Below are 26,595 nucleotides of genomic sequence, written 5' to 3' on the forward strand. Positions count from 1 at the left end.
GTGCCGGCGACGGGGTCGCTCTACCGGGGCAGGGGTGTCCGGGCCTCCGTGCAGCGGGAGAGCTGCCGGCCGGAGCGGAGCCCTTGCCCGAGGCGGTGCAGCCCAGGCCGGCGTTTCTGCCCGGGGCTGCTGGGCGGTGTCCCAGCAAGGCTGGTGGGGTCGTTTGGTTTCCGTGACAACTGTAGTTCCTTCAGCCTTTGGAAATGGAGCGGTGTGGTGTTCAGACAGAGACGCGGGGGTGGGCAGAAGTGACAACGTGGGGGGCTGCCAACGGTGGAGGGAATTGTGGTTTGAGGGTCGACTTCTTTCTTTCTCTTTAATGATTGCAGCAAGCGCTAGCAGTGCGGGCACTTGTCATTTCCCAAGCAAACTTCAAAATCAGACGACTTGTTCCACTTCCAACGTCCTTGGTTATCCTTAATCAGCCGGTGAAACTCATATCTGTGCAGCTGGGGCATACCTTTTCTGATGCAATGGGAACTATGCCATGAGCACTGGGAAGACTTGGCCATAGCCATGACAGAGCCCCACAGGGTTTCGTTCACCACTCTCCATGGTCCACTGAGCAGCAGCTTCCTGAAAAGGTCTCGGAAAGACGATGGAGAGCAGCCCCAGGACTCTGAACCGGCTGCAACAGCTGTTCGAATCACACTCACTCTCTTTGAGCCTGATCACAAACGTTGTCCAGAATTTTTCTACCCAGATCTTCTGAAGAGTTGTCGAGGGAAAGTGAAAGGTGGTTCTTCAGGAGACAAGGTAAGTGTCCTCGTGGCCTGTGGGGAACAATGCTTGTTTCACTTTAAATTGCTTGACCTAAAGGGATTTTTGGTACCTGGCTTGCTAGCAGCTCTGAGCAGCTCTTTTCTAAAGAGCATCCAAAGGAGAAATGCTTCTACAATACGTGGCTGTATCTTTTTGAGGACCCTGCTCTACTGCACACGAGTATTTCCACTGTAGTGCTTGGCATCTCTTCCTGTGTGGTGGACGTGGTGCTTCCAGGTGTTGCCTGACAATTCTGTTGGCCTGTTGAAAGCCGTTTCTCAGGATACGACGGCACGCAAACTTCCGTAGCATCTGAACTTTGCCTCATGGGTGTTTTTCTATGAAAAGAAAGTTGATTGGATTCTACTCATTTTTGCTGCTTAGCGGTCAGTTAATGGTTCGTGCTGTTTTGTTTTGTTTTGATAGTCAGGAGAAGCAGAGACAGGTACAGAACTAGCTGAGAGAGCACTCAAGACCTAGAGACACTCTCAGAATCATAGACTCATAGAATGGTTTGGGTTAGAAGGGACCTTTAAATGTCATCTAGCCCAACACCCTGCAGTGAGCAGGGATATCTTCAACTAGATCAGGTTGCTCAGAGCCCCGTTCAATCTGACCTTGAATGTTTCCAGGGATGGGGCATCCACCACCTGTCTGGGCAACCTGGTCCAGTGTTTCACCAGCCTCAGAATAAAAAATTTCTTCCTTGTATCTAGTCTGAATCTACCCTCTTTTAGTTTAAAACCATTACCCCTTGTCCTATCGCTACAGGCCCTACTAAAAAGTCCCTCCCCATCTTTCTTACAAGCCCCCTTTTAGTACTAGAAGGCTGTTATAAGGTCTTCCTCAAGCCTTCTCTTCTCTGGGCTGAATAACTCTCAGCCTGCCCTCACAGGGGAGGTGCTCCAACCCTTCCATCTTCATGGCCCTCCTCTGGACCCGCTCCAACAGGTCCATGTCTTTCCTGTGCTGAGGGCCCCAGAGCTGGACATAGGGCTCCAGGTGTGGTCTCACCAGAGCAGAGTAGAGGGGCAGAATCAACTCCTTCGACCTGCTGGCCACACTTCTTTTGATGCAGCCCAGGATATGGTTGGCCTTCTGGGCTGCAAATGCACATTGCTGGTTTATGTCCAGCTTTTCATCCACCAGTACCCCCTAAGTCCTTCTCCGCAGGGCTGCTCTCGATCCCTTCATCCCCCAGCCTGTATCGATACCAGGGATTGCCCTGACCCAGGTGCAGGACCTTGTACTTGGCCTTATTGAACCTTGTGAGGTTCACACAGGCCCACCTCTCTAGCCTGTCCAGGTCCCTCTGCGTGGGAATCTGTCCCTCAAGTGTGTCAACCGCACCACTCAACTTGGTGTTGTCTGCAAACTCTCTGAGGATACACTTTATCCCACTGTATGTCATTCATGAACATATTAAGCAGTACTGTACTAAAGGTTGATTTGTCTGAGCTTCTGCCTGGATGTGATAGTTAAGGGCTTAATGCACGGAGTTTTTGGTGGCTGCGTGACAGGATTAATTCTGATATTTTTGTGTCTTTTATTTCTACAGAAGAAAGAACCCGCTGATCCATTTAATGATGATGAAAAGGAAAGGCATAAAGTGGAGGCTCTTGCTAGGAAGTTTGAAGAAAAATATGTATGTTTTTCTTCTTTCTGTTATGTTATCCTTTAGAATGGGTAGTGCTGTTCAGCTCTCAACCAGTCGTAATGGTCACTGGCTCTTATGTTCCTGTTCTCCTGCAGTCCTTTATCTTGGCTGGAAGGTTCTGTTTTTCATGTTCCCTTTCCTGTCTCAGGGCTGTGGTCCACGAAAATAGTTCAGATACCTTCTTAAATCCAATGACAGTCTGATTAATGCGAATGATGGTCTCACTTGTAGTGGCAAATACCATTATCTTAATATAACTTAAAAAATTTAATTTTCTGAAGCAAAAATTAATTTTTAGGCCTTGTAGCCATGGCACAATGTAATCTGTTAAGTCTCTACATACAGTGGTCTGGTGAGTCTGCTACCCTTAGGACAGTACTGCGCTGGGTAGTGTGATAGATGCTGAGCTGTCTTACCCATTTCCTTTCTGTTCTTCCTCTCACTAAAGTGATGGCAATAAAACTATGTTATGTTTTACAACTGGCACTTTTGGATAGCGAGTTGCTGTATTGTCTTGTGATGTGAATTTGACCTATGACTCACTCTAATGCACTGTGTGTATGTTTGAAGTGTGTAGTATGGAGTTTGTGCCGACTGTATAGTGGTTATGGAAGAACACTCCATCTCTGCAGTGGCAGAAATGTTGAAGGGGTGCAGACCCAATTCAACGTAAAGTCTGCTGCCACAAAGTCAGCCTGCCTGGCAGGTCAGTGTTCAGTTTCATTTGGCTGCACTGTTATTGATTCCACATGACAAGGCCTAAAACTGGATTTAGCATATCCTGAGATTACAGTATGATGGGTGTTAATGCTGGTTTGGTTCTGCTGCTGCTAGGAGCAAAAAAGATCTCATTCTTCTTTTCTGTACTAGAGCCAATGTCAGTGTCGTGTATTGGGGCCATCCCTGTGGTAATTGGAAAAGAAAGATGAACGCACTGTCAATCTGTTATTGTTTAGGGTGGCAAGAGACGTAGAAAGGACCGTATTCAGGACTTGATTGACATGGGGTATGGATACGACGAATCTGACTCCTTCATTGATAATTCTGAAGCAGTGAGTACTGGGGCAGGAGTGAGGGTGGTTAAAGGCAGCTGCCTGGAGGGGGCTGAGCTGGCACCTGGGGAGAACCTGAACTGGGTGCAGGCCAGGAGTGCGCCAGGGCTGGGGAACGAGAGCTCCCGGGGCAACCGCATGGCAGGAGAATGCTGGTTGGCAGGCGTGTCCACAGCCCCATCCGTTCCTGGGGGAGCACAAGTCCCACTCCATTCTCCAAGCAGCTGAGCTACAGAATAAAGTAACAAAGCTTACAGTGCCAATAGATTGTCCTCTGTTATTTCCAGTACGATGAGCTTGTTCCGGCTTCTCTTACTACGAAGTATGGAGGGTTTTACATCAACTCAGGAACACTGCAGTTTCGACAAGCATCTGAATCTGAAGATGACTATGTTAAAGAGAAGAAGAAGAAGTGTCCCAAGGTCAGCAAGGCAGCTGTCTCGATTATTTCCTCTGTTAGAGGTGTGCTCCTTTTTGGTGGCAATGTCTGTTGGAGACAGCCCCGTTTTCATAATGCCGAAGCAAGGCGGCTAAAAGGGCAAAGAGCAGGAGCACTTGGCATCCCTGCCCCTTTCTTGATAGGATTGTCTCTAGTGTAAAAGCTGGGTGCACTGTGAAATGTTGAAGACAGTGTGTGCCAGAACCGTGGTGATGACATGTATGGGGGTTGGGTTAACGTGTCCAGTGGGGAAGAAGCTGTTCTCCAGTTCTTGGGAGAGGGCCTAAAGTGGCTGTGGGGGTGCAGGTCCAATTCCATGGGCAGGAGATGCGTTGATTGTGACTTGGTTTTAACCCTGTCCAGAAGCGGAAGTTGAAAGACGGAGGTGAAAAAATGAAGAAAAAGAAGAAAGATGATTCTTACGACAAGGAAAAGAAATCCAAAAAGTCCAAGTTTCCAAAAGCTGGGTAAGGAGCGGGAGGGAACGCTTGCTGCTGGACACCTTGCTTCAGGGTTACGGGTGGGATTTGTTACGCTGCGGTAGTACCTGTTGCAGTGGGGGGTGGCTTGAGTGCGTGCTGCATAAACACCAGCAGGTAAAGCCCCGTTGCTTCCAAAGTGGGAGAAAAAAGGCAGCTGGTGCTTAGGGAAGGAGCACAGCCCCACAGCACGAGTGTCCGAGCAAAGAGGGGCACAGCTAGCTGCAGTGTTGGTGTTTCTTGGAGCTCTGTTTAGGCACTGACAGTGGCAACAGATATTGGAGAGCCTGAAGAGAAGGAAAAGGAATTTGCTCTCCTGGTTTTAACAGGCAAAAAGCGTCCAGCTACTGTCATGCTAACTCCCTCTTGCTTCAGTGCCTCTGCACTAGTTGTTTGTGCATTTCCAAATCTTCCTTGCCGGAACAATGCACGTAGCTAAGTAAGAGCATAACTCGGTGGAGGTGGTTTAAGCTCCATCACCTCTCTGTAGTGAGGAAGGACAGCCTTCTCTTCTCCAAGCTGAACAAGCAGCAGGACCTTAAGACCTTAAGAGGCAATAGAATATTCTTCCTGGTGTAATTGGTAAAGGGGTAAGACTTTCTAGGGGATTGGTACATATGGCCGAAGTGAACTGGGATGAAGGTATCCTTGTCTCTTTCCCTTAATCTTGTATTCATTTCATTTTGCTTTCATCCTCTGTACTTTGTTTACAGCTTTACAGCATTAAATGCAAGTAAGGAGAAGAAGAAGAAGAAATACTCTGGCGCTCTTAGTGTCAAGGAGATGCTGAAAAAGTTTCAGAAGGAGAAGGATGCGCAGAAGAAAAAAGATGAAGAGCAGAAAGTGTCAACTCCTTCACTGGCAGAACCTCCAGCCCCAAGGGAGACGGAGGCGATGCCTGACCCTTTGCTCTCGCTCTTTGGCCATGCCAGTGATAACGACCTGCTTCAGGCAGCGACGGCTATGGACTCGTTAACTGACCTAGACCTGGAGCGACTCCTCAGTGAATCCCCAGAAGGGAGTCCTTTTCCTGATGTGGAGGATGGGAGCGATCCTATTGGGACGGGTGTGGAACAGGATTTCAAGCAACCACCATCCCTCCCAGAAGGCCTGCCAACTCCTTTGGAGAAACGCATCAAAGAACTGGCTCAGGTATGGCAGTTCATTGCAGGGCGGTAGGATTGAGTGGTTACTGGAGAGGGAACAGCTCTGCTGGGTTTGTGTAGCTTCACCCAGAGACAGAGCACACTCCAGCGGGGGAGTTTCGCAGTGCCACGTCAGATTACACCTTTGTGTCATCCTGTTTTCTCTTATTGCCAAGTCACTTTCTTGAATGCCCAGATGTCAGGTAGTGTCAAAGTCCTTGACCTTGTGTCGTGGTTTAGCCCCAGCCAGCAACTAAGCACCACGCAGCCGCTCGCTCACTCCCCCTACCCTGATGGGATGGGGGAGAGAATTGGAGGAGTAAGAGTGAGAAACACTCTTGGGTTGAGATAAGAACAGTTTAATAATTGAAGTAAAGTAAAATAGTAATGATAATAATAACAATATAATAATGATAATAATAATAGTATACAAAGCAACTGATGCACAATGCAATTGCTCACCACCCGCTGACCGATACCCAGACAGCTCCCGAGCAGTGATCGCTACTCCCCGGCCAACCCCCCCCCACTTATATACTGAGCATGACGTCATATGGTATGGAATAGCCCTTTGGTCAGTTTGGATCAACTGTTCTGGCTGTGCCCCCTCCCAGTTTCTTGTGTACCTGGCAGAGCATGGGAAGCTGAAAAGTCCTTGACTAGCATAGGCAGTACTTAGCAACAACTAAAAACATCAGTGTGTTATCAACATTCTTCTCCTACTAAATCCAAACCACAGCACTATGCCTGCTACTAGGAAGAAAATTAACTCTATCCCAGCTGAAACCAGGACACCTTGTTATCTATTGAATGTAACACTCAGCATCCCACCTGTCATTATGGTTTCTTTACCTCTCTTGGCAAAGTATCGACCTGATGCAAGAGGTAACTTCCAAAGTCAATTTAACATGAATGAACTTAAAATGTGAACTAATGAGGCTGAAGGACAAATTCCACCGTAATAGTTTTAATGTGCTGTGATGGTCAGGACAGTGTCTGTGAAGTGGCATATAGTGTTCTGTATGTAAAATAAGTGGGTGCAGCTGGAAAGCATTACCTGTTCTACAGTGTGAGAAGGCGTGAAAAGCCCTGTAGATGGGGCTTGAGGATTTGTTAGAACCGTTTCCTGTGTCATACACAGGTAGATGCCTTCACTGAAGCATGGGTACAATTTGGCATGCCCTGCATTGGAGCCATATCACTGGCAATTTGGGTTCTTTCCCCATCTTTAACATCTCGGTGTTGGGAGACTGTTGAGGGAGTGGAGCATATCAGAAGGGTGATCCCACATCTTTTCACCAGTAGCTAGCTCCTCCTGGAGCTGGACCCCTGCGGGAGTCCCCCGTCCTCTCCGAAATGTTGTGACCCGCTTTGGGAACCGCTGTTCCGGAGAAGCAGGGAAAACATTGGGTGCTGGTCAGAGATCCCTCTCCTGGCATGTCGAAGAAGTGCACTTTCAGGCTTGCTGTGGGCCTTTTCTGGTGTGAGGGCTGTCACCATCAGCCTGTTGGCAGATGCTGAGATGTTTTGTTCCTGCTATTAGTGTTGTTTTTAAACATTGATTTTAAGTCATTAACAGTGCTCTTAGACCTCTGTGGTGCTGTGTGTTCTGCCTTCTGGGGCACATCAATTTAGAGCACCTGTTACTTAAGCATCTCTTACTTAATAACTCCTGTTACTAAAGATAAGCTTCTGTTAAAGATAACTGTGTTCTGCTGAGAAATTTTGAATGTGCATAGTGGTGGTGAGCAGATGGAAGAGGAGGAATTGAAGAAAGTATCGCCATAGCTGATAAAAAGAACAAGCACTTCATGGATGTTTCTATTTGCTATTCAGGCTGTTAACAGAAAACACTGAAACAGCTGTTTCTGAACTGTATCTCAGCTAAAGGAGAATATTATGGAGGCTCTCATGATATCAAGTTAATTGTTTTGTTGCTGCAAGGTAGTGTCATAGCAGACTACCCACAGATTTTTCTGGTTAGATTTTCCTGCTGCTGTCTCTCTTGTTGCTGGACTGTGTATGTTAAGAAAAGAAACCAAGGAGGAGAAATACAAGATTTAACAAGCTGAAGCCTCTGGGTCAGTTAGGACTTTGGGACATGTACTCTCGTGCAGGTGGGAATGAAGAGGTGCCATTCCTCTGTCTGAGAGCCAGGTCTCTTCCATCCCAGCAGGTGGGAGCATCTCTTGGGTTAAATGGAGCCTTCAGGCATTTCCTCTTCTGCTTGAACTGATTTGATTTTGACTCTCCTTCTTAAAAGAATTTTCCTGTTGAGGACTCTCTTTAGCATTGAGCCTTCTCCTTTGATACCACCAGCTGTCTATGTGACCTACTGCTGACAGAGAGGAATGTATACCTTTTGGGCATAAATTAATTACTTACCAGCCTCAACCTTGAAGTATTAAATCAGGGGATTTCAAAATCTTGCCCTTCTTTCTGGGTCTCCTTTCCCATGCCAGGAATCACTAGCTTGATATGGTGCCTCGTGGTGAATCCCAGCTTTGTTTACATCCCCACTCAGAAGAGACTGAAAGCTCTTGGCAGTTTTCTACTATCTCATTCATCTCTTGGAATTATTTTCCCACTGGACATATTTTTCATGGGTGTGATTTTTGGACAGTGCTCTGTATGTGCAGTCATAGGTCTGGAAGCTTCCTGAAGAGGATTTTTTTTTTTTTAGCTTCCATGGTGTTGATTGGAAACAACATATCCCCTGTGGCTGCTACTCTTTCTGTTGGTTTCTTGGCTTAGCGTCCAGATTGGTCTAGAAAGCCTGATGATAAGTATCCCTAACCCTCATTAAATGTGACTAGGATGGTCTTCCCTGTTCTAGGGACAAGCTCTATGCTCATATTACTCAACCTAACAGCTCTAGTGTGAAGTTACAAACATGCCCTAGAGTTCTAGGAGTCCCTTCTCCCCGTGGGAAGTATGCCAAGGAAGCCAGTGGCCACCAAGCCATCTCCTTTGCCCCATTAAATGGAGAAATCATCACTCTACTGTGGTAACTCCAGTGCACTCAACTCCAGTGTATCTGCACAGGAGAATCCAGAATGGGAAGGTCTGTGGGCAGGACATGGTCTTGCCAGTTCAGATGGCAGGGTTGGACTTGCAGTGAGGAGGCATAAGAGGAGAGGATGCAGTCTCTCTTCTGTCTGTCAATTGTTGCAGCTTTTAGCCCATCTACAGCAGGTAGCTGGTGCAGAGTTTGGAGGGATAAAACTGTGCCTTGTTTTACAGTATTTCTGAAGTAGTTCAAAAAACACTTGGTTGCTTGTGCCTGTCTGTATCTGTGAACTGATGATGACTTGTGTTATTTGCTAATTTCCAGGCCGCCAGAGCTGCAGAGGGAGAAGGCAAACAGCGATTCTTCACTCAGGATATCAACAACATCATACTGGAGTAAGTGCTGCCAGGAGAGAAGAGTGGGAAAGGAAAATATTAGGCAGAGTGTTTTTGGTAAATTCAGGAGCAGGTTTAGCAGGACTTGTGGGGGTGTCCTTATACAGGTCCTCTACGCAGAACATGCCTACGTGAAAGTCTCTTAGAAATGGCCTTCAGTTGAAATATGATGTATAACTGAGGAAGGAGAAGATTGGAAGGGATGTATCCAGGCCTCCTGTTCTCAAGATGATGCTTGATACCCGTGTACTTAAATTTGGTCACTTGACCTGTGATTGTAGCTTGATACAAGAACAGTAAATTTCTCCCTGTCAGAGATGTCAGGCGTGTTCTTTGCTATTTAAGTTATATGCTATATGGAATATTTTATAACTGGGATAAGGCTGCTGTGTTCAACTGGTTTTCTTTGCAGACTGGAGGAACTCCATTACTGCTCTGTGGTTTTGAGTCCTCCAATTATAGAATGCCAGTGTTGCTTCACGCAGCTGTTGATAATGGCTTCATTCTTCTTCAAGTGTCTAGAGAAGGCTGATGAATGCACACAGCTTTGTGATCATCGCAGTGTAATACTTACACAGAGGCTTTAATTTCATTAAGGTTTATCAAGGCACTTGAAGGGAATTGCTGAAGGGAAGTTTGGGAGTCTGTTTCCCTCTTGTTTCAAGTGGTGATTACCACCTTTTAGCATTCCAGTGCTGACTGCACAAACAGTCCTAACCTTTTTTCAAACTGATAGCTTTAACCACATTCAGTTGTGATTTAAATAGATTTGTATGACTTTGCCATAGAATCAGTTGGGGTTTTTTACACTTCTTATTGACACTGAGAGATGGCTTAAAAAGCTAAGTCTCTGAAGTTATACGTAACTGTGTAGATAGAATCATAGAATCATAGAATAGTTTAGGTTGGAAAAGACCTTTAAGATCATCCAGTCCAACCATTAACCTACACTACCAAATCCACACTAAACCAATCAAGGGTAGACTAGAAGGGTTTGGCACACACTGACCTCTCGAATCTACTCACTGGGAAGTAAGTTCAAGCCCAAGGGATAAAGTTTGATTCTATATTATCCTGCGTTAGACCACCATGGTATCTGACACAAGCAGTGTGTACGTCTCATTTCATTGCCTGACACTCCTGCACTTCAGCTGCCAGGAAGAAATGCAGAATAAATGAGACTGCTGACATCCTTTCGTTCCTTTTCCAGATAATCAAACTAGAATGAAAGGCCTAGCTTGGCATAAAAGGCTTGAGTCATCCGATTCTAAAATCTAAAGAACGTTCACGTAGTTTGGCTTGTACTTTGTCCCTCTCTGCCTGCCTCCAGCTCCCCAGGTTGCATCAGAGTTGCATTTATGTTGCTGAGAGAACCTCTGCCAGATCCCTGGTCAATGTTGTGGTGGTTGTCTTGTTCTTCAGCATAGAGCTGCAGACCCGGGAGCTGAACAGCCAGATCCGGTCAGGGGTGTATGCCCACTTGGCTGCTTTCTTCCCGTGCAGTAAGGACACTCTGGTCAAGCGTGCCCGTAAGCTCTATCTCTATGAGCAGGTGAGTGAATTTGGTAGCGCATCCCTGTGTTGTGTGCATGTTACCCCTGATGTCCAGAGCACAGCTGTGGTCTACCTAACGTGGTGTTGCCCTCCACTGAGCGTGGTTCAGCCACCACATGTGGTGGTGTGGACTCAGAACCGTCAAGGTCTCAACCTGCCAGATTTGGGTGTCTCAGCTGGAACACACCATGTGGAACTTCAGGCTGTTCTGTGCTGTGCTCTAGGGTGGCCGATTGAAGGAACCTCTACAGAAGCTGAAGGAAGCCATTGGAAGGGCCATGCCAGAGCAGATGGCCAAGTACCAGGAGGAATGCCAAGCCCACACTCAGGCCAAGTTTGCCAAGTAAGCTCCTCATTTGCTCGCTACGCACCTGTAGCTCTTCTCAGCAGGCTCCCTGTGACCTGTAGGCTGCTCTGATGAAGTTTACCACCTATTTTTGTTCTGTAGTAAAAAATTGCTGACGGGCATTAATTTGTCTAATTAAGCTGTGTGCGTTCTTTGTGCTGTCTATGGTGATGCCAACTACAGTAGCATTGATGGGACCAGAACTTGGCTGAAGTGTTTCACTTCTATGTGGGCCTGTCTTTAGGAACATGGCAGTCTGAGAACAGTCAGACTGGATTAGTCCTGTGGTCTCTATTACACAGTATTGGGAGATTTCTTAACCTTGAGCACTTAGCTCAGATTGCACCCAAAGCAAGAGATTTAGGCCCTCTTCCCATGCGTGTGTTATCATTGACTATTGAGACCTCTGAACAGTGTTGTTCAGAGATAATTAATCCTGTCCTTGAATCTCCAGGATAATTAATTCCATGTTATCTCTGTCTCTGTTTTAGGATGCTGGAAGAGGAAAAGGACAAAGAGCAACGAGATCGAGTTTGTTCTGATGATGATGAGGATGAAGAAAAGGGAGGGAAGCGCATCATGGGACCACGAAAGAAATTTCAATGGAATGATGAAATCAGGTTTGCATAATTTAGATATTAAAAGAACCTGCGACTTGTCTTGTTTTATGCAGTTGGAAATGAAGCATTTCAGTATTTGTATCTTGTTTTCAGAGCAGTGCTGATCATCTGTAGTAACAGCCAGCTTGGAGGTTTGTGGCAGACTGTGCTGTTTATGGAAGCCACTATTGCATTTATTAAATCTCACCCTTATTTACCTTGCAAAACTAAGCTGATTTCAGGCACAGGCCAACTCTGAGAGAAGTGCTAAGAAGCCTCTGTGCAGAGGCCAAAAGAGAGGGACAGATCTTTGGGGAAAGAAGGACCTCGGCTGAATTGCTGAAATCCTACAGACTAGACTCTTAACAAGACCAGATCTGTGGCTGTGGAAGCAGTTAAAGCTAATGGGGATTGCTGCCCCTGGCACCCAGGGGTCTGACAAAGAACAGAGTGCTGGGCGAAGGGGAGAGGGACAAAGGATAAAACGGGAATCAATCCTGTGGTCGTCTTCATTCTTATTCTGTAAGAAATTGGGGTGCTGCCCTGTAGATGGCTGATTCCTTTAGAACAAATCAAGCTTCATTTCCTGCCTTCTCATTGCCTCTCAGCACGAAGGTCTGCAGAGAGGTTCAGTTCTGCGGTTGTTAATGATGCCTGTAATTCTGGCACTGGTTTAGTACCTCTGCTGTTTCAGGATACTGAAATGGGAAGGGGTGACGAGGCTTTTCCCCCCTGGCGCGTTGATGTGCGTGCACACACAGAGCGAGGAACGTGCCTTTCCCTTCCTCTTCCTTGCAGAGGCAGTGCAGGGTCGGTTTTATTAGCAAGGTGTTATGCAGAGCCAGGCGTGTCTTGGTGTATTTATCCAGCCCTGGGTAAACAGAATGACCTCCAACTGGGGAAAGTTAATCCGCGTAACTGTATTTGAAATCTTCCTGTTCTTCAGGGAGCTGCTTTGCCACTTGGTGAAGATTAAGTTGGATGGTTATGACCTTGACAAGAATAAGGCTCAGTCTCTAGAGGATTATGTGAAGACCTTCCTAGATGGAGAGGTGAAGCCCCTTTGGCCAAAAGGCTGGATGCAGGCCAGGTGAGCAAGAATCAAGTTGTACTGCAGGGATTCCTTGTCATAAGGGACCTCGGAAGGTCATTAGTTCTACCCCTGCTCAAAGAATGGCTAGCTTCAAAGTTAGGTTGGAGTGCTCAGGGCCTTGCCCTATGGAGTTTTGGAAATCTCCAAGGATGCAGATTACTACAGCATCTCTGGGCCCCTGTTCTTAATCACTTTTCATGAAATCTTTTCTCCTTATTTCCAATCAGAATTCCCCTTGCTGCACTGAACTGAATATTCCCTCTTTTTGCTTTTTACTGTGCACCTTTGAGAAAGGTCTGGCTCTATCTTCTTTGTAGCTTCCCTGCCCCCCCTCACTCTTTAGGTAGTGGAAGACTGCCATTAGATCCCTCCTTGGTCTTCTCATTTTCCAGGCTGAGCAAACCCAGTTCCCTCCACCTCTCCTTGTGTGTCGTGTGTCCCTGTTCCTCAGCCATCTTAGTGGCTCTGGACTGTCTCCAGTTTGTCGACATCTCTCTTGTATTGTGGGGACCCTGAAGCTGGATGTTGTATCCAGATTTGACCTCACACGTGCTAAACAGAGGGGAATAAGCACTTGAACTACTGGCTGTGCTCTTGCTAATACCTGCCAGTATATAGTTAGCTCTCAGCAGTACACCCTTGCAGCAGTGGCTCATGTTCAACTTGTCCACCAGGATCCCTGGGTCCCTTTCTGCAAGGCTCCTACATAGCCAGTTGGCCCCCAGCCTGTGTTGCTGCGTGAGGTTATTCCATTCCAGCTGCAGGACTTTGCGTTTGTCTTTGTTGAACTTCACAAGGTTTGTGTTGGCTCCTTTCTCCAGCCTGTCCAGGTCCCTGTAAATGGCAGCCCTGCCCTCCAACATATTCTCCCCCTCCCTCCGTTTTCATATCACCCTCAAACTTACTGAGAGTGCAGTCCGTGCTGTCGTCCAGGTTGTAAATGACAGTGTTGAGTAGTCTTGGCCACCCTTGGCCTCTGATGGATGCCACTGGCAGTGACAAGTTGCAAGGTAGAACCGGGACTGAGGTGAGGCTGATTGGCCTGTGGTTTCTTGAAGCTGTATTACAAAGGATCACTTTGTAATCTGTCTCACAACGGATGCATTTTTCAGACACTTTGGGAAGTCTTCCCTAGACCCTAGAGTATTCCCAAAAGAAAGCAAAGCAGAAAGTTTTAGGGGCTTCGGACTTGCACTAGACGCATCAGATAGCAGAGTAAGTAGGAATTTGGTGTGGTTTTCTTTACCCTATCTGGTGTCTTCACTGCTGTTTCCTGCTCTTTCACGCCCTCCATCATCATGCCATTGAGCTGGCAATTGCAGAGAGCCATACAAATTGCAGAGAGTCATTCTGCTGGCAACGTCATCAGCTTCTGGCCTGCTTTGTTTTGCTCAATAGTTTTAAAGAAAGGACAACTGTACAGTTTTACTGCTGGAATCTATCTCTTTGCATTTAAAGAGCTGGACAGCACTGTCGTCTTCTCTCTGCTGAATTTGCTTTTTGGGTTTCATGGGGGATAAAGGAAGAAGTAGGTACCAGTTCTTAAGAGCAGTAAGTATGAGTAGCACATTACAGATCCATTTGGAAAAATCCATGGCCATTTATTGCAGTTGCATGTGCACATGAAGTACAGTAATGTGCATGGTTGTAGTGTGTTGTTTTAGTGTATGGGAGCTGAATGATGGCATTAAGAGGTGGGTGCAGATTCCTACTCAGTTAATGAAGATATTACCAGCTTGAGGGTCTTAGCTTGCCAAGTTTTAAAAACTTTTCTTTGAATAAAAGGAAATTAAAAACTTTTCCCTCTAGTTTGTGGGTGAAACTGTTCTTAGGCATACAAATTTTCACCTAAGACTCAGTGTAGGAGGGTCTTCCGTTGAAGTTAACTACAGAATGACTGAATAAAAGTGCTTTTCCTGGTTGCTTTCCAGTGGCTCAAGGACAGTGGTTTCTCCTGCTGGGACTTGATGGAGTTGGACTTGATGATCCTTATGGGTCCCTTCCAACTTGAGATATTCTATGATTCTATGACTTTGTGGTTTAAAGACAGAGGGTAGACTGATAGACACACAGAAGGGAAGGGGAGGGATTGGCAACACTAGGAGAATTGTAAACAATTTTATGGTCAAGTCAGCTTCATTCACTGTCATCATGATCATAGAAGTTCATCTTTAAGAGGAACTTGAAGATGGACGGAGTAGAACCTTTGTGTATGAGTTCAGAGAGGCCCTGCCATGGTTCCATTTTCTCAGGCAGTGCTAAAAGGCAATTAACAGAAATAAGGTTAAAATAAGCTTCCTTTTTAAAAGAAAAAGGATGACAAAAGTCTTTGTCAGGCTGTTAATTCCAGGCAGGAAGCATATTCCATATGCCAGTACTGAAGGTGTATTTATAAGCTTCTCACCCTGATATCTAAGGCGGCAGCTGAGTGGCAGCTGTTTTAGGTGAAATAGTGTTTGTGTGAGATTCTGGTTCACTTAGCCTCAGTAGTAAAGGGTTTTGGATGAAGCTGTATTTATTGGTTGTGGTTAGTCAATTGTTACTGAAATGGTTGTGCTGATTGAAAAAGTCACCTCAGCTGTTTGCTGGGGACGCAAAAGCAACAGAGACACGCAGTGTGCAAAGGCTTTTCATCCATGTTGCTGTATTGACACAGGGGAAGGTAACCTTCCTCCCTTGAAGTTGGTGAAGTGCTCTTGTATGATCTGCCAGCTCTTGGATGGACTGTGGCAGCAGTAATGCCCAGTTTGAATGATTGTACTGCCTCTCCAGTTGGCTGTCAGCTTTTTAAGCTGGCAGAGCTTTTTCCTTAGTTATTGTCCAACAACTGCCTTAATGGCCTTTCCAGCGCCTACAAGTATAGCTCCCCAGAGAGGGAATTGTGTGGGGGAGTTCAGGAGGATTTTCCTGGAAAAGGGATGAATATTTGTTTGCTCTCTGTGGTTTTAATTTCACTAAGTCCCCTGCTGTACTGTGCAGCTCTGTCTCCAGTGATCCCAGCTGCTCTACTGGGTCTTGCTGGATATCACTTCTCATTGCTCTCTTCCCTTCTTAGGACACTGTTTAAGGAGAGCAGGCGTGTACATGGACACCTCACATCAGTCCTGTGAGTATCGCGCAGCATTCCTTTGGAGTGATAACTGGTGAACTCCGTTCCCTGGGGCCTGGGTGGATCACGCAGGAGTACCTGAGCTTGCTTGGCTCCCATCAGATAGTTTGGCGCTGCTTCATTTGGGGAGGTCTAGGGAGCGTGGTTGTTTGTGTGTGACATCTCCCAACGACAGCCTTCCTGAGGTGCTTTAGCCTTACAGTAAGCTCAAAGATAAGAACTTTGAAGCCAGGTTGCCTCCTGGCCTTGTTCAACAGACTGGAGTCAGGCCTCTGTGCTAGTCCCTAGGAGGCAGATCAAGGTAAAATGGAGTGTGATGCCAGCACTGTGATGATTGCTACCTGTTCAGTCGGTCCTTACTGGATTCTGGATTCCCTCTTTCTTGTTGGCTGGTTAAAGGAGGGGTACAATGAGATCAAGCTAGTGAAGGTGGGTGCAACAGGCTTGTGGGTGGCAAACCAAGAGAGCCATCGGAATCCAGCTGCGCAGGTGCTTTAATGCCAAAGGGTCTCATGGATCTTGCTGGCAGTCTATAATAGATGATGATATGGATTAGGCTGATGTCTGTTTGACAGACAGTCCTGTTCTTGGCACTGGATGAACGAGGGGAAGTGTGAGAAAGAGATTATGAAACAGAGTGTAGAGTCATCCTTCCCTCAGCCATACCATTCCAGCAGTTCAGGGATGTCTTGTACCAGAGATTGCATCTGACCAGACCAAATGATCTATTTTCCGTCAATTTGGCAGATGCTTTTGCATCCTTGACTTCTTCTGGGAACCTAAAAGAAATGTGTAACTTTTCTCCAAAACAGTCTCTGTACCAGTTTCTCTCTGGGTATTGCTATAGTCAGGTCAGCAGTGGGTTCCTGTAGTAGCTCCTAGCCCTGCAGTCGGTGCAGGTTGTGTCTGTTGAGTGCTTTCACTGCTCTGCTACCATTTCAAGACTCTGCTCCGCTCCCTAATTCATTCCCCTGTGTGGGAGTTGGGGCTTTCTAGAGCAGCAACCAAATGTCATATGGTTTTGAATCCTAGCAACCTGAGATGCTGCCTCTGTTCCCTTGGTTCTTTGCAAAAGACTCAGTGGATCATCATTAACAGGGCCCAAGTGTGCTCCCTAATTGGATGCTTTCCTGTGGGCTTTCAGTGAGCCATGTTTCTTTTGTCTCCCTCAAAACAGGGCGAAGAAGAAGGTTATAGCTCCTACTAAGGTGAAAGTGAAGGTGAGTTCATTGTTTTCTGGTTCCCATGGTTGACATACATAAGAGTCAAGTGTCTGCCATCTTAAATCCTATATTTGAGCCTTGTATCTATACATTAGGTACAGGGAAGTTGTGCTGGGAAATAGCTCTAGTCAGTATTGGGCTTGAAAAAACAGCTAGAACAGCAACTAAAATTGATGGCAGCAGCAGTCAGGAAGGGAGATGGGGCCAGCAGGCACAGAACATGCCTATTCTGCCTTTTATCCCCCAATCAGGAACCTTCCCTTCCCTTTTCAGCAGTAAACCCTGCTTCTCTTCTGACTCTGCCTTCTCTTGTGATTTTCTTCCAGGAATCTTCCTGCAAGCTGGATAAAAAGGTGTCAGTTTCCGTTCCTTCGATGCACTCAAGCAGCACCTTAGCTCTGTCTTCAGAGCCCCAGGGGGGAGCTCTGGGTATCAGTGCCCAAACCAGAGAACTCTTGTCCCTTGGGACAGCCCAAGCAGCCAGCAGCACTGGCACTCCTGCTGCCTTCATGGATGACTCCTTGGATGAGGACTTAATTCATAATCCCACTTCCTCTCTCGAAGCAGTCTCTAAGGAGCTGGCTGTGCTGAACAGCAGAGCGGGAGGGAGCCCTGACTTTACTCTTTCTGGAGCTCCAAAAGCTCCACCAGAGAAGATCTCATCTCTTGCATCCTCAGAGGAGAAGAGGACATTTCCAAAGTCCAACCCTTCCCCTACATCCTCCTCTGGTTCACTCCAGTCTCCTCTAAATTTCCTGGCTGAGCAGGCCCTGGCATTGGGCCAGTCTTCTCAAGACAAAAAGACAGAGAACTCTAATTACAAAGAGCTCTCCTGCCAAGCCTCCCCCAACAAAATCCTTCCTGATGCACACCAGGCTAAACAGAAACACCACAGCCTGATCCGGCCAAGCCACGGGCCTCAGACCTCCACCCCAGTGCCGGGTTCTCAGGTGAAGGTCTTTCACTCAAGCAGCCAGCTACAGAAAACTTTCACCTCCCCGGCTCCATTTGTCAAACTGCAGAATCCCAAGTCCTCCCCACTGCCCCAACGCTCCCTTCTCCAGCAGGTCAAGTCATCAACCAAAGCTCAGAGCTTCCATTCCTCTGCATCACCAGGCAGCACCCAAAACTCCGGCAGCTCCCACAAGAGCCCAGGCTCATCCTCATCATCTCTCAGCTACACAGGAAAACACTCAAGTGGCTCTAGCTCTTCAGGACAATCTTACAAATCACCCTTTGTTTCTGGTTCCCTCTCCAAGCACGGGGCTTCTTCCAGCAGCTCCTCATCTGGAGCTTCTGCAAATCAGGGCTGTTCCTCTGGGAACTTGCTGCCCAGTGTGCAGACGCCTTCCTCAGGCCAGGCGTCCAGCCGCCCATCCTCAAGCTCCTCGGTGAAGAAGACGCCCGTTTCGCAGAAGCTGACTCTGGTGGCACCTCCTGGAGGTTCAAATGGAGATTCTAGCGGGGGCACTCAAGGAGTGGCCAAATTGCTGACCTCCTCCCTAAAGCCAGCTGTTGTTAGCAGCACCGCATCTTCTACCTCTGTGCCGGTAAGCAGGGGTGTGCTGGCCTAGCCTGAAGCCAGCAGAATGCATGGCAGTGTGTCAGGCCATCTCCTAACTTGTTCAGACCTGCTGTAAAGCGACGACTTCAAAAGAATTTCCTGAAATTCTTGAATCGCTGTCTGGGTCTTGGCTGCTTAGGCTAGGAAGTCCTGGCCTTTGCCATGGGCTTGCACTCCAGAATTCAAGCTTTCATTTTCAGCTTAAAGTAAGAACTAAGCAAAATATGGTTCAATAATGTCTCATGAAGGACTCCTGGGTTACCTATACAGACTTGTATTATTCAGCCATTGTATTTAATGGTATAAGGACCTTAATTTTCATCTATAGCAAAAAAGTAATTGTTCCTAATGCTGCTGTATTAATTTGTTGTTGGCTGCTCATACCTCCCTTCTTTTGTGGCACGTGGAAAGAGCTGGGCAATTAAATGAGAATATTTAAATGGGCCTGAAAACCCGGTATTGCTTAGCCCATGTACCTTGTCTGTTACTGAGATAGAGAGCTGAAAAGCATTTTCCAGCGGTATCTCCATGGGAGAGATCTCAGATAACATTCTTGGATGCAGGGGTACACCAAACCTTGGTACCTTGAGTTGTCAGCAGTGATGCTGCTAGAAGTGAGTAGGAAGTACTCTCCAGAACTCACAGGCAGTGTGTAAGCTTTTCCTCTGCCTAATGGAGGCACAGTTCCAGAATAAGGGAACAACAGAGTGAAATCCAGTATGGTCTCATTTAGAAGAGCACAGCGTCCAGCAGCTGGATTGCCAGTGTACTGGGCACCTCCAGATGGCCTCAGGAGTTGGCAGCTCTTGGGCCCTGGCTGGGAGGGCACTTCTTGCAAGGAGGAATGCTTGAGCACCCCATGTTTTGCAGTTCTTTAAGTATGAATGATGCTATGCCTTGGTTTTCCTACTCCTGAGTGACCTTTTCTGTTGCTTTTCAGAAAGGAACTAGTGGAGCTGTGCTGCTAACAAGTTCTTCCTCCTTAAGTGTACTGGCTCCATCCTACAAGTCCAGCAATCCAAAGCTGCCAGCTGCCCTGAGCTCCACCCCATTAGGTATTATCTCTCCTATTCATTCTTTCCCTCTTCATGTCATCTCCTTCAGTTCAGACTCCTCCCCAAAAGCAGGAGTGTCAAAGGATGCAATAGTTACAGGACCTGCTCCAGGAACTTTCCACCACGGCCTTGGCCACAGTGAGTATCCTTCATGGTCATGCATGTGTGTGTGACTTGTGCCTGTGCTGTCAAATAACAAGGACACCAATGCTCTGCTGTGTTAACCCATTGCAGACCAACCCATCTCTCTTGCTGTTGCTTCATGCTGTAGTTCATGCACTTATATCTCCAGCAGTTGCATTTGGAGAACGCTGGGCACGTCCCTATAGCTAGCCCAGAAGTCCCAATAGCTGAAAGCTGAGCTATAAGCTAACTGCTGCAGCTCTTCTGCTCATTTCTGTCTTCGATGTGTATTTGTTCTTTTTTTTTCCCCTCTCCTTTCTTTGTTTTTCTCTCTAGGTCTTCTGGCTGGCTTGCACTCCAGCCCCCACCATGCAGCGCCACTCCCACATTCTGCCCTGTCCACTCATTTACCACAAAGTTTGCCAGGTAACTTGTCAGACGGTCGTGTTTGTCTTCTGCGTTGTGAGTCATCCTGTATCTCAGCAGATACTTCCTCTAGGGGTGAAAGCAAAGCGGTTGTCCACGTTGTCTGACCGGTGCGGTCGTCGCTAAAGCCTGCAGCCTCCCCGAGGTACAAAGTGAGGCGTAGCCCTCTGCGTCCTTTACTGTTTAGTTAGCCAGGGCAAACTTGTGCGTTTCTGGAATGATGAGCCCTCAGTGCTTATAGCAAGTGTTGGTTCATGGAGGTACTCAGCTTTGCTGCTTGTGTCGTGGTGAAGAATTATCCTGCCAGGATTAAAGCTGTGCATGTTTATGCACAGTCTGCCAGGATTGCCCAGGAATGAATATTCTGGCTCTGTGGAGTTTTGTTTCTGGTGACCTATATAAAATGTGTCAGACCAGAATGTCTTGCATCTGTGCTCTGAGCTAATTGCCTGTATCTCCTTCGTGACAAGTTTGTAGTGTAAATGGAGACTGCTTTACTTGGTGTTGACAATGTGATGATTTTGCAGTTAAGCCTGTTCCTGCCCTAGTTTGATGCCTGCAGAAGCAATGCATAAACCTGAGATTTCTGAAGAACACCTTCTCTGCTCGTAAATGGAGTCCTGCCTGGTGGGCTATGAGCATGTGTAAATGTGTAGCACTGTGGAAGTAGGAGAGAAGTAAGGGGGATTCATGCAGCATTTGGAAAATTGAAATGCAGGGCCAGCAGAATGGGCTTATCTGCTTCAGGGAGTTGCTTATTCCATTGGTAATTGCTATTTCTGCTTTCTTGATCAAGTGTTCTTTAGCGCTTCAGTGCAGCTCAGTGCCACTGTCTTAGTACCTGCTCCTGTTGTGATTGTCTTACTGGGCAATATGAGCCTGATTTAGGAGTGGATGTGCTAACCTAATACTGTGGCACCAAGGCCGTTAGATGTATGGATAACCTGCTGGAGTTCATGTGGCCTCCCATAGCAGTCATGGGGTAAAATGCCCTTGACTGCTGAGCGCAGAGCTTGTTTGATGAAGAAAGAAGAGAGTGCCGTGCACTGGTGAAAATTCAAAGAATTTGTTGTCTTTGCTTCTTTTGTTAGAGTTTGTCGGAGGCAGGTTGTTATGCTACTCTGATGTGGTGGAGCAGAAGAAGAATGTACTAGCAGCAATCACTGGTGTGACAGACCCTTCCTTCCTGTTTGTAAATTCACAGTTACTGGAGAGATGACCGATTTTGCTTTGAACATGGGATATGAAATGTATTCTGTGTCACTGAGAAGGGGTTCTCTGTCCCATTATTTGATGGAATTTAGAGTGGTTACTTCACTGTTGCTTATAGGGCTTATAACAAAAGAATTTTTTGATGGACTGCTGCTCTTAAGCAGGCCATAGTGCTAGAAGCTGCAAGTAGACAAAAGGTGACTAGGAATAAGTGAAGAAAAACTGACCATTGAGACAGATTCATCAGGGACCCACTTTCTCACTTGGTGTTTTCACATAAAGATTGGAGATTGAGCCTAGTGCTGTTATCTCTGGGAATATTACCAGTTGTGGTGTTTTGTAGAACACAGTAGATATTTAAGTGACCACTGTGATCTTAATTTGTTTTGTGGCATAAACTGTGGTTGGCTGTGTAAGCAAATGGCCACAGCTGCATTGCTCTGTCTGAAAGCTGTGAGGACTCTGGTGTGTTGGGAGGTTGCTATGAATGCAGGGAAACATTGATGCCTTAAACGAAAGTGCTTATACCAGCATTCATCAAAAAGCATTTGAGCAAGGAGCATCCAGTGCTTGCTTGTGTGTTGTCACTTCTGCATTTGCTGGTGGAGGTGCCTGTGTGCTGGTGCTGTGGTGATGGTTCTGACTGCTCGCTTTAGAAATGCGACGTGCTGGGGCTGAGCTCTTGCATGGAATGAACTGTCCTTGTCCTGGAGAAGAACCTGTTGCTGTGCTGCTCAGTGCCACTGCTGCTTAACCGCACATCTCAGTACACCCATTTGTTCATCATAGTCTGATGGTAGTTCTAATTGCTCCTGGAAAACTTCTGCTTCCTTAAACTTCCTTCCTTTTTCTCCCTTCAGTGCATTTTCTCTTTTCCCTCCATGTCTATTCCTTTCTGTTACTTCAGTGGTTAGATTCCTGATTCCTGTTGCTATCAGTGGGCACCTAAAGCCTTCATTACAATAGCAAAGGTGTACTGACGGTGTTATTTCAAACCACCTTTAGATGCAAGGCAGCCAGTACCATGTATTTCTAGTTTCCTAGATGGGGAGACATGGTAGGATGGCTTTTAGAGGAGGGCATAGGCTAGCTAGTCAACCAGCAATCTGAATCTATGCCATGGTGCTTTTGCTGGGAGGCCACAGGAGACCCTCAGTGTTTCCCGTGTCCCTTACTCAGGTGCAGAGGCAGGGCTGCTCCCAGTTTTAAGATGTCTCCAAGCACATTCTCTTACCCCCTGAATCCTTGGTGCTGGAAGGGAAAAATAGAGACATCTGGCTGTCCCAGCTGCATGCAGCTCTGTGGAGCTGATGCTGAACCCCCATCCCACTTTATTTTCTTTCAGATGCTTCTCAGCTTCACGGCAAAGGGTCCAATGCACAGCAGCGCAAGTTGTGATGTCTGCAAGGAGGGGAGCTAGAGCACACATAGGATAAAACCAAGAGGAACAGGTCATGAACTTTGGATACCGGCTGTGTCTTTCTCCCCCGGCCCCCCCCCCCCCCCCCCCCCCCGCCCCAAACAACTGGAGAGACTGAACCACAATGAGGAACTCATTGGTGCGTTTGCTCAGAGGCTTTCAGAGCTAAGTCCCAAGCAAAGGGCCACCTTGAGCCATGCCCTAATGAGAGAAGCATTTTGTAGCACTGTTTTATTGCTGCTGCCCTTCACGCATTCCCTGGCACTGGCAGGAGTTAGAACTCCCAGGGAGACTTGGGTGGCTTGGCTTTCTTGCAGTGGATTCCAACCCACCCACCTGTGTCTGTTTCTGCCAAGTACCTCCAAGTCCAGTTACCTCCTTGGTCTCCCAGTGGAGGATATGAAAGGTGCTTCTTTCTTCTGCTTTAGATTTACTTGGATAATTCTAGCACTGCCAGTGCTTTCTGAAGACATTTGACTAACTTTTCAATTGTACTATAAAACTGTGCTACAGTTAATTGGAGGACCTAACATTTCCTGTGTGGTGAATCTAATGAACCACCTGATGTTCCCCTCTGGAGGAGAAGGAAGACTCTTTAGAGAGACATTTTTAGATGCAGTCATTGACTTTGAGAATTCTACTACTTTTGGGTTTTGGATTTTTTTCCTCCTGCTCAGTTTTATCCTCATTACCATCGAATGCATTGGATTGAATGGGACACTTCTCGGCATGTCACATGTATAGGAAGACATAATTCCAGTGCCTTTTATGGTGGAGCAAGAATGGACTAGTGACACACATTTCAACCCTATTTTGTGTGCTCCTCAACCCTTTTTTAATCATTCTGTATTTAAAATGTATTCTGTTTTATTTAATAGAGCTTTTTATGGTTGCACATCAAAAAAAAAAGCTGCACTGTCTGGACTTCAGTGGTGTCTTGGTGACTGCAAACACAGTACCAAATCCAGCAAGAGCACCAGTTCTTATCTGAGTTTGTGCAGGCGGGTTCCAGACCCTCCCCTAAAGCCATTCTTTTCTAGGGTCGTTGGTTATGATCTCTTTGGTGGGCAGAGGGAATGATCTAGATTAACCAAGGTCACTACTAGTCAAATGAATTCCAGAGAATAATATTGCTCTCCTCGATGATTTCTGCACTAGGATCATGTGCTTGTCACAGCTGCAGGAGTGGGGACCATCTAGAATTGGGGTGTGTCTTTTCTTCTTAATTTTTTAACTCTTAGACCTAAATACTTCTCCTGAGTACACCCTTTCAGTCTGTGCATAGCTAAGGGCAGGCTGTGGTTACAACCAAGCTTTATGGTTTTGATTTTCTGCTCTTCCCCCAGTCTGCCTTTTCTCAGGCCCCCACAGCCACATCTGAATCATGCTGTAGTAGCGCTGATCCGCATAGGCTTTACTGGTATTTCAAGCAAAAGCTTGCAGCCTTCCTTCTTGAGCTTTGGGGAAGGATGCTGACAGAGTATACCAGCAAATATCTGCTTTAGTTTTCCCCATTTTTGGTAAGATCCAAGATGGACTGTTTTCAATTTGAGCTGATACCTAATTTCCCAAGATCAGTGCATTGTTTGTATTTTTTTTTAAAAAAATGCAGCTCAGATTTAAAATTTGTTTACAGAAAATACCTAGGTTGTAGCAAAAGAGCCAAAGACAGAACTTGTGTTATTAAAACTAAGCACAGCAGTTACGAATAGACTCTGAGCAGTGGATGTCGCATGGTTCCCGTTGAAGGCCTAATCCTGAGAGGTACTTTGCACCTTCAACTTCCCATGGTAGCTGAAAGAGTGTTCAAACACCTGGCAGGATAGGGACTCTCAGCGAGTGACCCGAGGTACTGGTTCTACTCCCTCTCTTTTCTTTCACTTGAATGCTTCTGCTGGGAAGCACCCGTGTGCATGGCCAGAGCAGAATGCCCTCCTTCTAGGAATTTAGCGAAGCCTCTTGCCTCAGGGAAATGTTTATTTGGTGGAAATTCTGTGGGATATTTTTTTCTTTACATGCTATAATGAATGAGTGAATGGTATGGAGCAGAGTCGCAGCAAGGCAGAACCATGCAGAGACCTGACAGCTGATGCGGAGCCAGGAGTCTGGCATCTCTGCCTTGACGAGGCAACTTGCAACGCTTTCGTGACAGTGTGGGGAGGCGAGGCTCCCATGGCACTTACTTAGTATGGCAGTTCCTTTCGGGTGTTAAGAGCTGCGGTTTACTATTATATTTTTTTTTGTGTGTGTTGGGACTGTCTTGCTGAAGATAGTGGGGGATGGTATGAAAACTGTTAATCTTGTACAGAACAACTGAATAAATTGTTTCAAAGTTTCCAAAATGCTTTTTTCCATCTCCTTACCTCTAGTTTCATGACTTTGTTTTCAAGAATTTGTCTTTCAGCTTAGATGATCACCTCTTGATCATCTTGTTCCTTGAGTGAGTAATGAATTATTTACTGTTTTAACTAAAGTCTCTTAGCTGGTAAGTAAATTACAGCTCTCTTTCTAGCCATTGTGGTGGTAGAATTGCATATTCTCATGCAGTGTCCTCCTGCTGATGCTTGAAGTTGACATCTGCTGGAAAGAACATGCAGGGTTCAGACCCTGGAGCAGTGATGCGATCCTGCCTGATCCTTTCATTCGCAAAGGTAAAATAATGTTAATCCCGAAAGCCAGGATGGATGTGCAGTGAATGCTTATGGCTGCTTTTCTTGATGGCAGAGTTTACTGGGGTTCAGGTATTAAACGAAATTTGGGAAAAAGGAAATGAACGTGCTCTAAATGTGGAAAAGCCCTTGATAACATCCCAGTGTAATTCCCTGTTTTCCTGCAGCTGCAGTCCTATTTGTGCAGTTCACTCCCATCTAATGCTGCTAATTAGCCCTAGCTCTAATGCTGCTCCAGCAATCTCCCTCTTGGAAAAGAGTCAACAGCTAAAATGAACAGTCTTTTTTTTTTTTTTTTGATCTTTGACTCTGAAATGGCATCTTTCTTTAAAGCCAAAGATGAAGAGACTGCCATAATTAATAAAGAAAAAACAACTTCTGACTGGAACCACTGCATTTTTATTTTGTACTATAAATAGAATTCCCCTCTATTTCCCATTCCCTTACACAAGTAAATGAAACATGTAGCTGCATGTAACTCCATTCAGTAAAATACCAGCACAAATGGCTTTTAACCATGAGGTAAGCTAACTGTGTTTCGAAGGCACTCTGCGTTTGGTTACAGTTGCATGCTTTACACTACCCTCTTGTGTTGGGCAACACTGCCATCTCTTCACGTACTTCTTGGTGACCTCTGTGGTGTATGAATGCTCCTCCTGGATCTATGGCTGACGCCATCAAATTACATCTGCTTCACTCTTCCCCAGCAGCATAGGCATGTAGGTGAACAAAATGATGGTGTTTAGGTATTAATGTGGTGATACTGAATTAAGATGTGTAGCACACCTTTGTTTTTACAGAGCTGGTTTTCTCAGAGGACAATCCCATCATTTAGTCAGTTGTCCACAATGAAACTGGCTTACCAACATGCAGCTGATGTAACCAGCTCCTGCTGGTCACCTCGGAGTCATCTTGACCTTCAGTCTCTCTAATGACTGCTGTATACAGCTTTTTATGTGACTACGTGAGTATATGTTGAGGAAACTGCAGGTTCTACTGAGTCTTTAGACTTCAGGTACTTCACTGTCCTAAGGCTTTTTGTCTTGTTTTTTTTAGGTTGAGTGATTAGGTAGGGATGAAGAAGGGGAGAAGGTTTTGCTGTAGTCCTGACAAATGTGTGTTCCACTACTGGTGGTGCTTTTCTGCAATGTATGACAGCAAGCAGTGTGGCTTCATAGCATGGCTGGGGCAGAGGCTCTAGCATTGTGGAAGATGCAAAGGAGGGCAAGGATTTGCAGTGATCTGGTAGTCTAACAAGTGGTG

The 26,595-nt window shown here is 46.3% G+C and overlaps 1 protein-coding gene across 1 annotated transcript; it reads left to right on the forward strand.

Moving 5' to 3' along the window:
* The first annotated feature begins 338 nt into the window (after positions 1-338).
* Positions 339-25,324, forward strand: LOC104023872 (ubinuclein-1). Its single transcript, XM_075719325.1, has 18 exons — positions 339-756; positions 2,321-2,407; positions 3,376-3,471; positions 3,759-3,893; positions 4,274-4,377; positions 5,103-5,541; positions 8,869-8,939; positions 10,362-10,491; positions 10,718-10,836; positions 11,331-11,459; positions 12,385-12,528; positions 15,587-15,637; positions 16,818-16,860; positions 17,190-18,413; positions 19,368-19,620; positions 19,942-20,031; positions 22,589-22,694; positions 25,211-25,324. Exons 1-17 carry the CDS (start codon positions 469-471, stop codon positions 22,639-22,641), a joined length of 3,456 nt encoding a protein of 1,151 aa, XP_075575440.1. The 5' UTR covers positions 339-468; the 3' UTR covers positions 22,642-22,694; positions 25,211-25,324.
* The last annotated feature ends 1,271 nt before the right edge of the window (positions 25,325-26,595 follow it).

Source organism: Pelecanus crispus, chromosome 11, assembly GCF_030463565.1.
Source record: "Pelecanus crispus isolate bPelCri1 chromosome 11, bPelCri1.pri, whole genome shotgun sequence".
In the NCBI taxonomy this organism is placed as follows: Eukaryota; Metazoa; Chordata; class Aves; order Pelecaniformes; family Pelecanidae; genus Pelecanus; species Pelecanus crispus.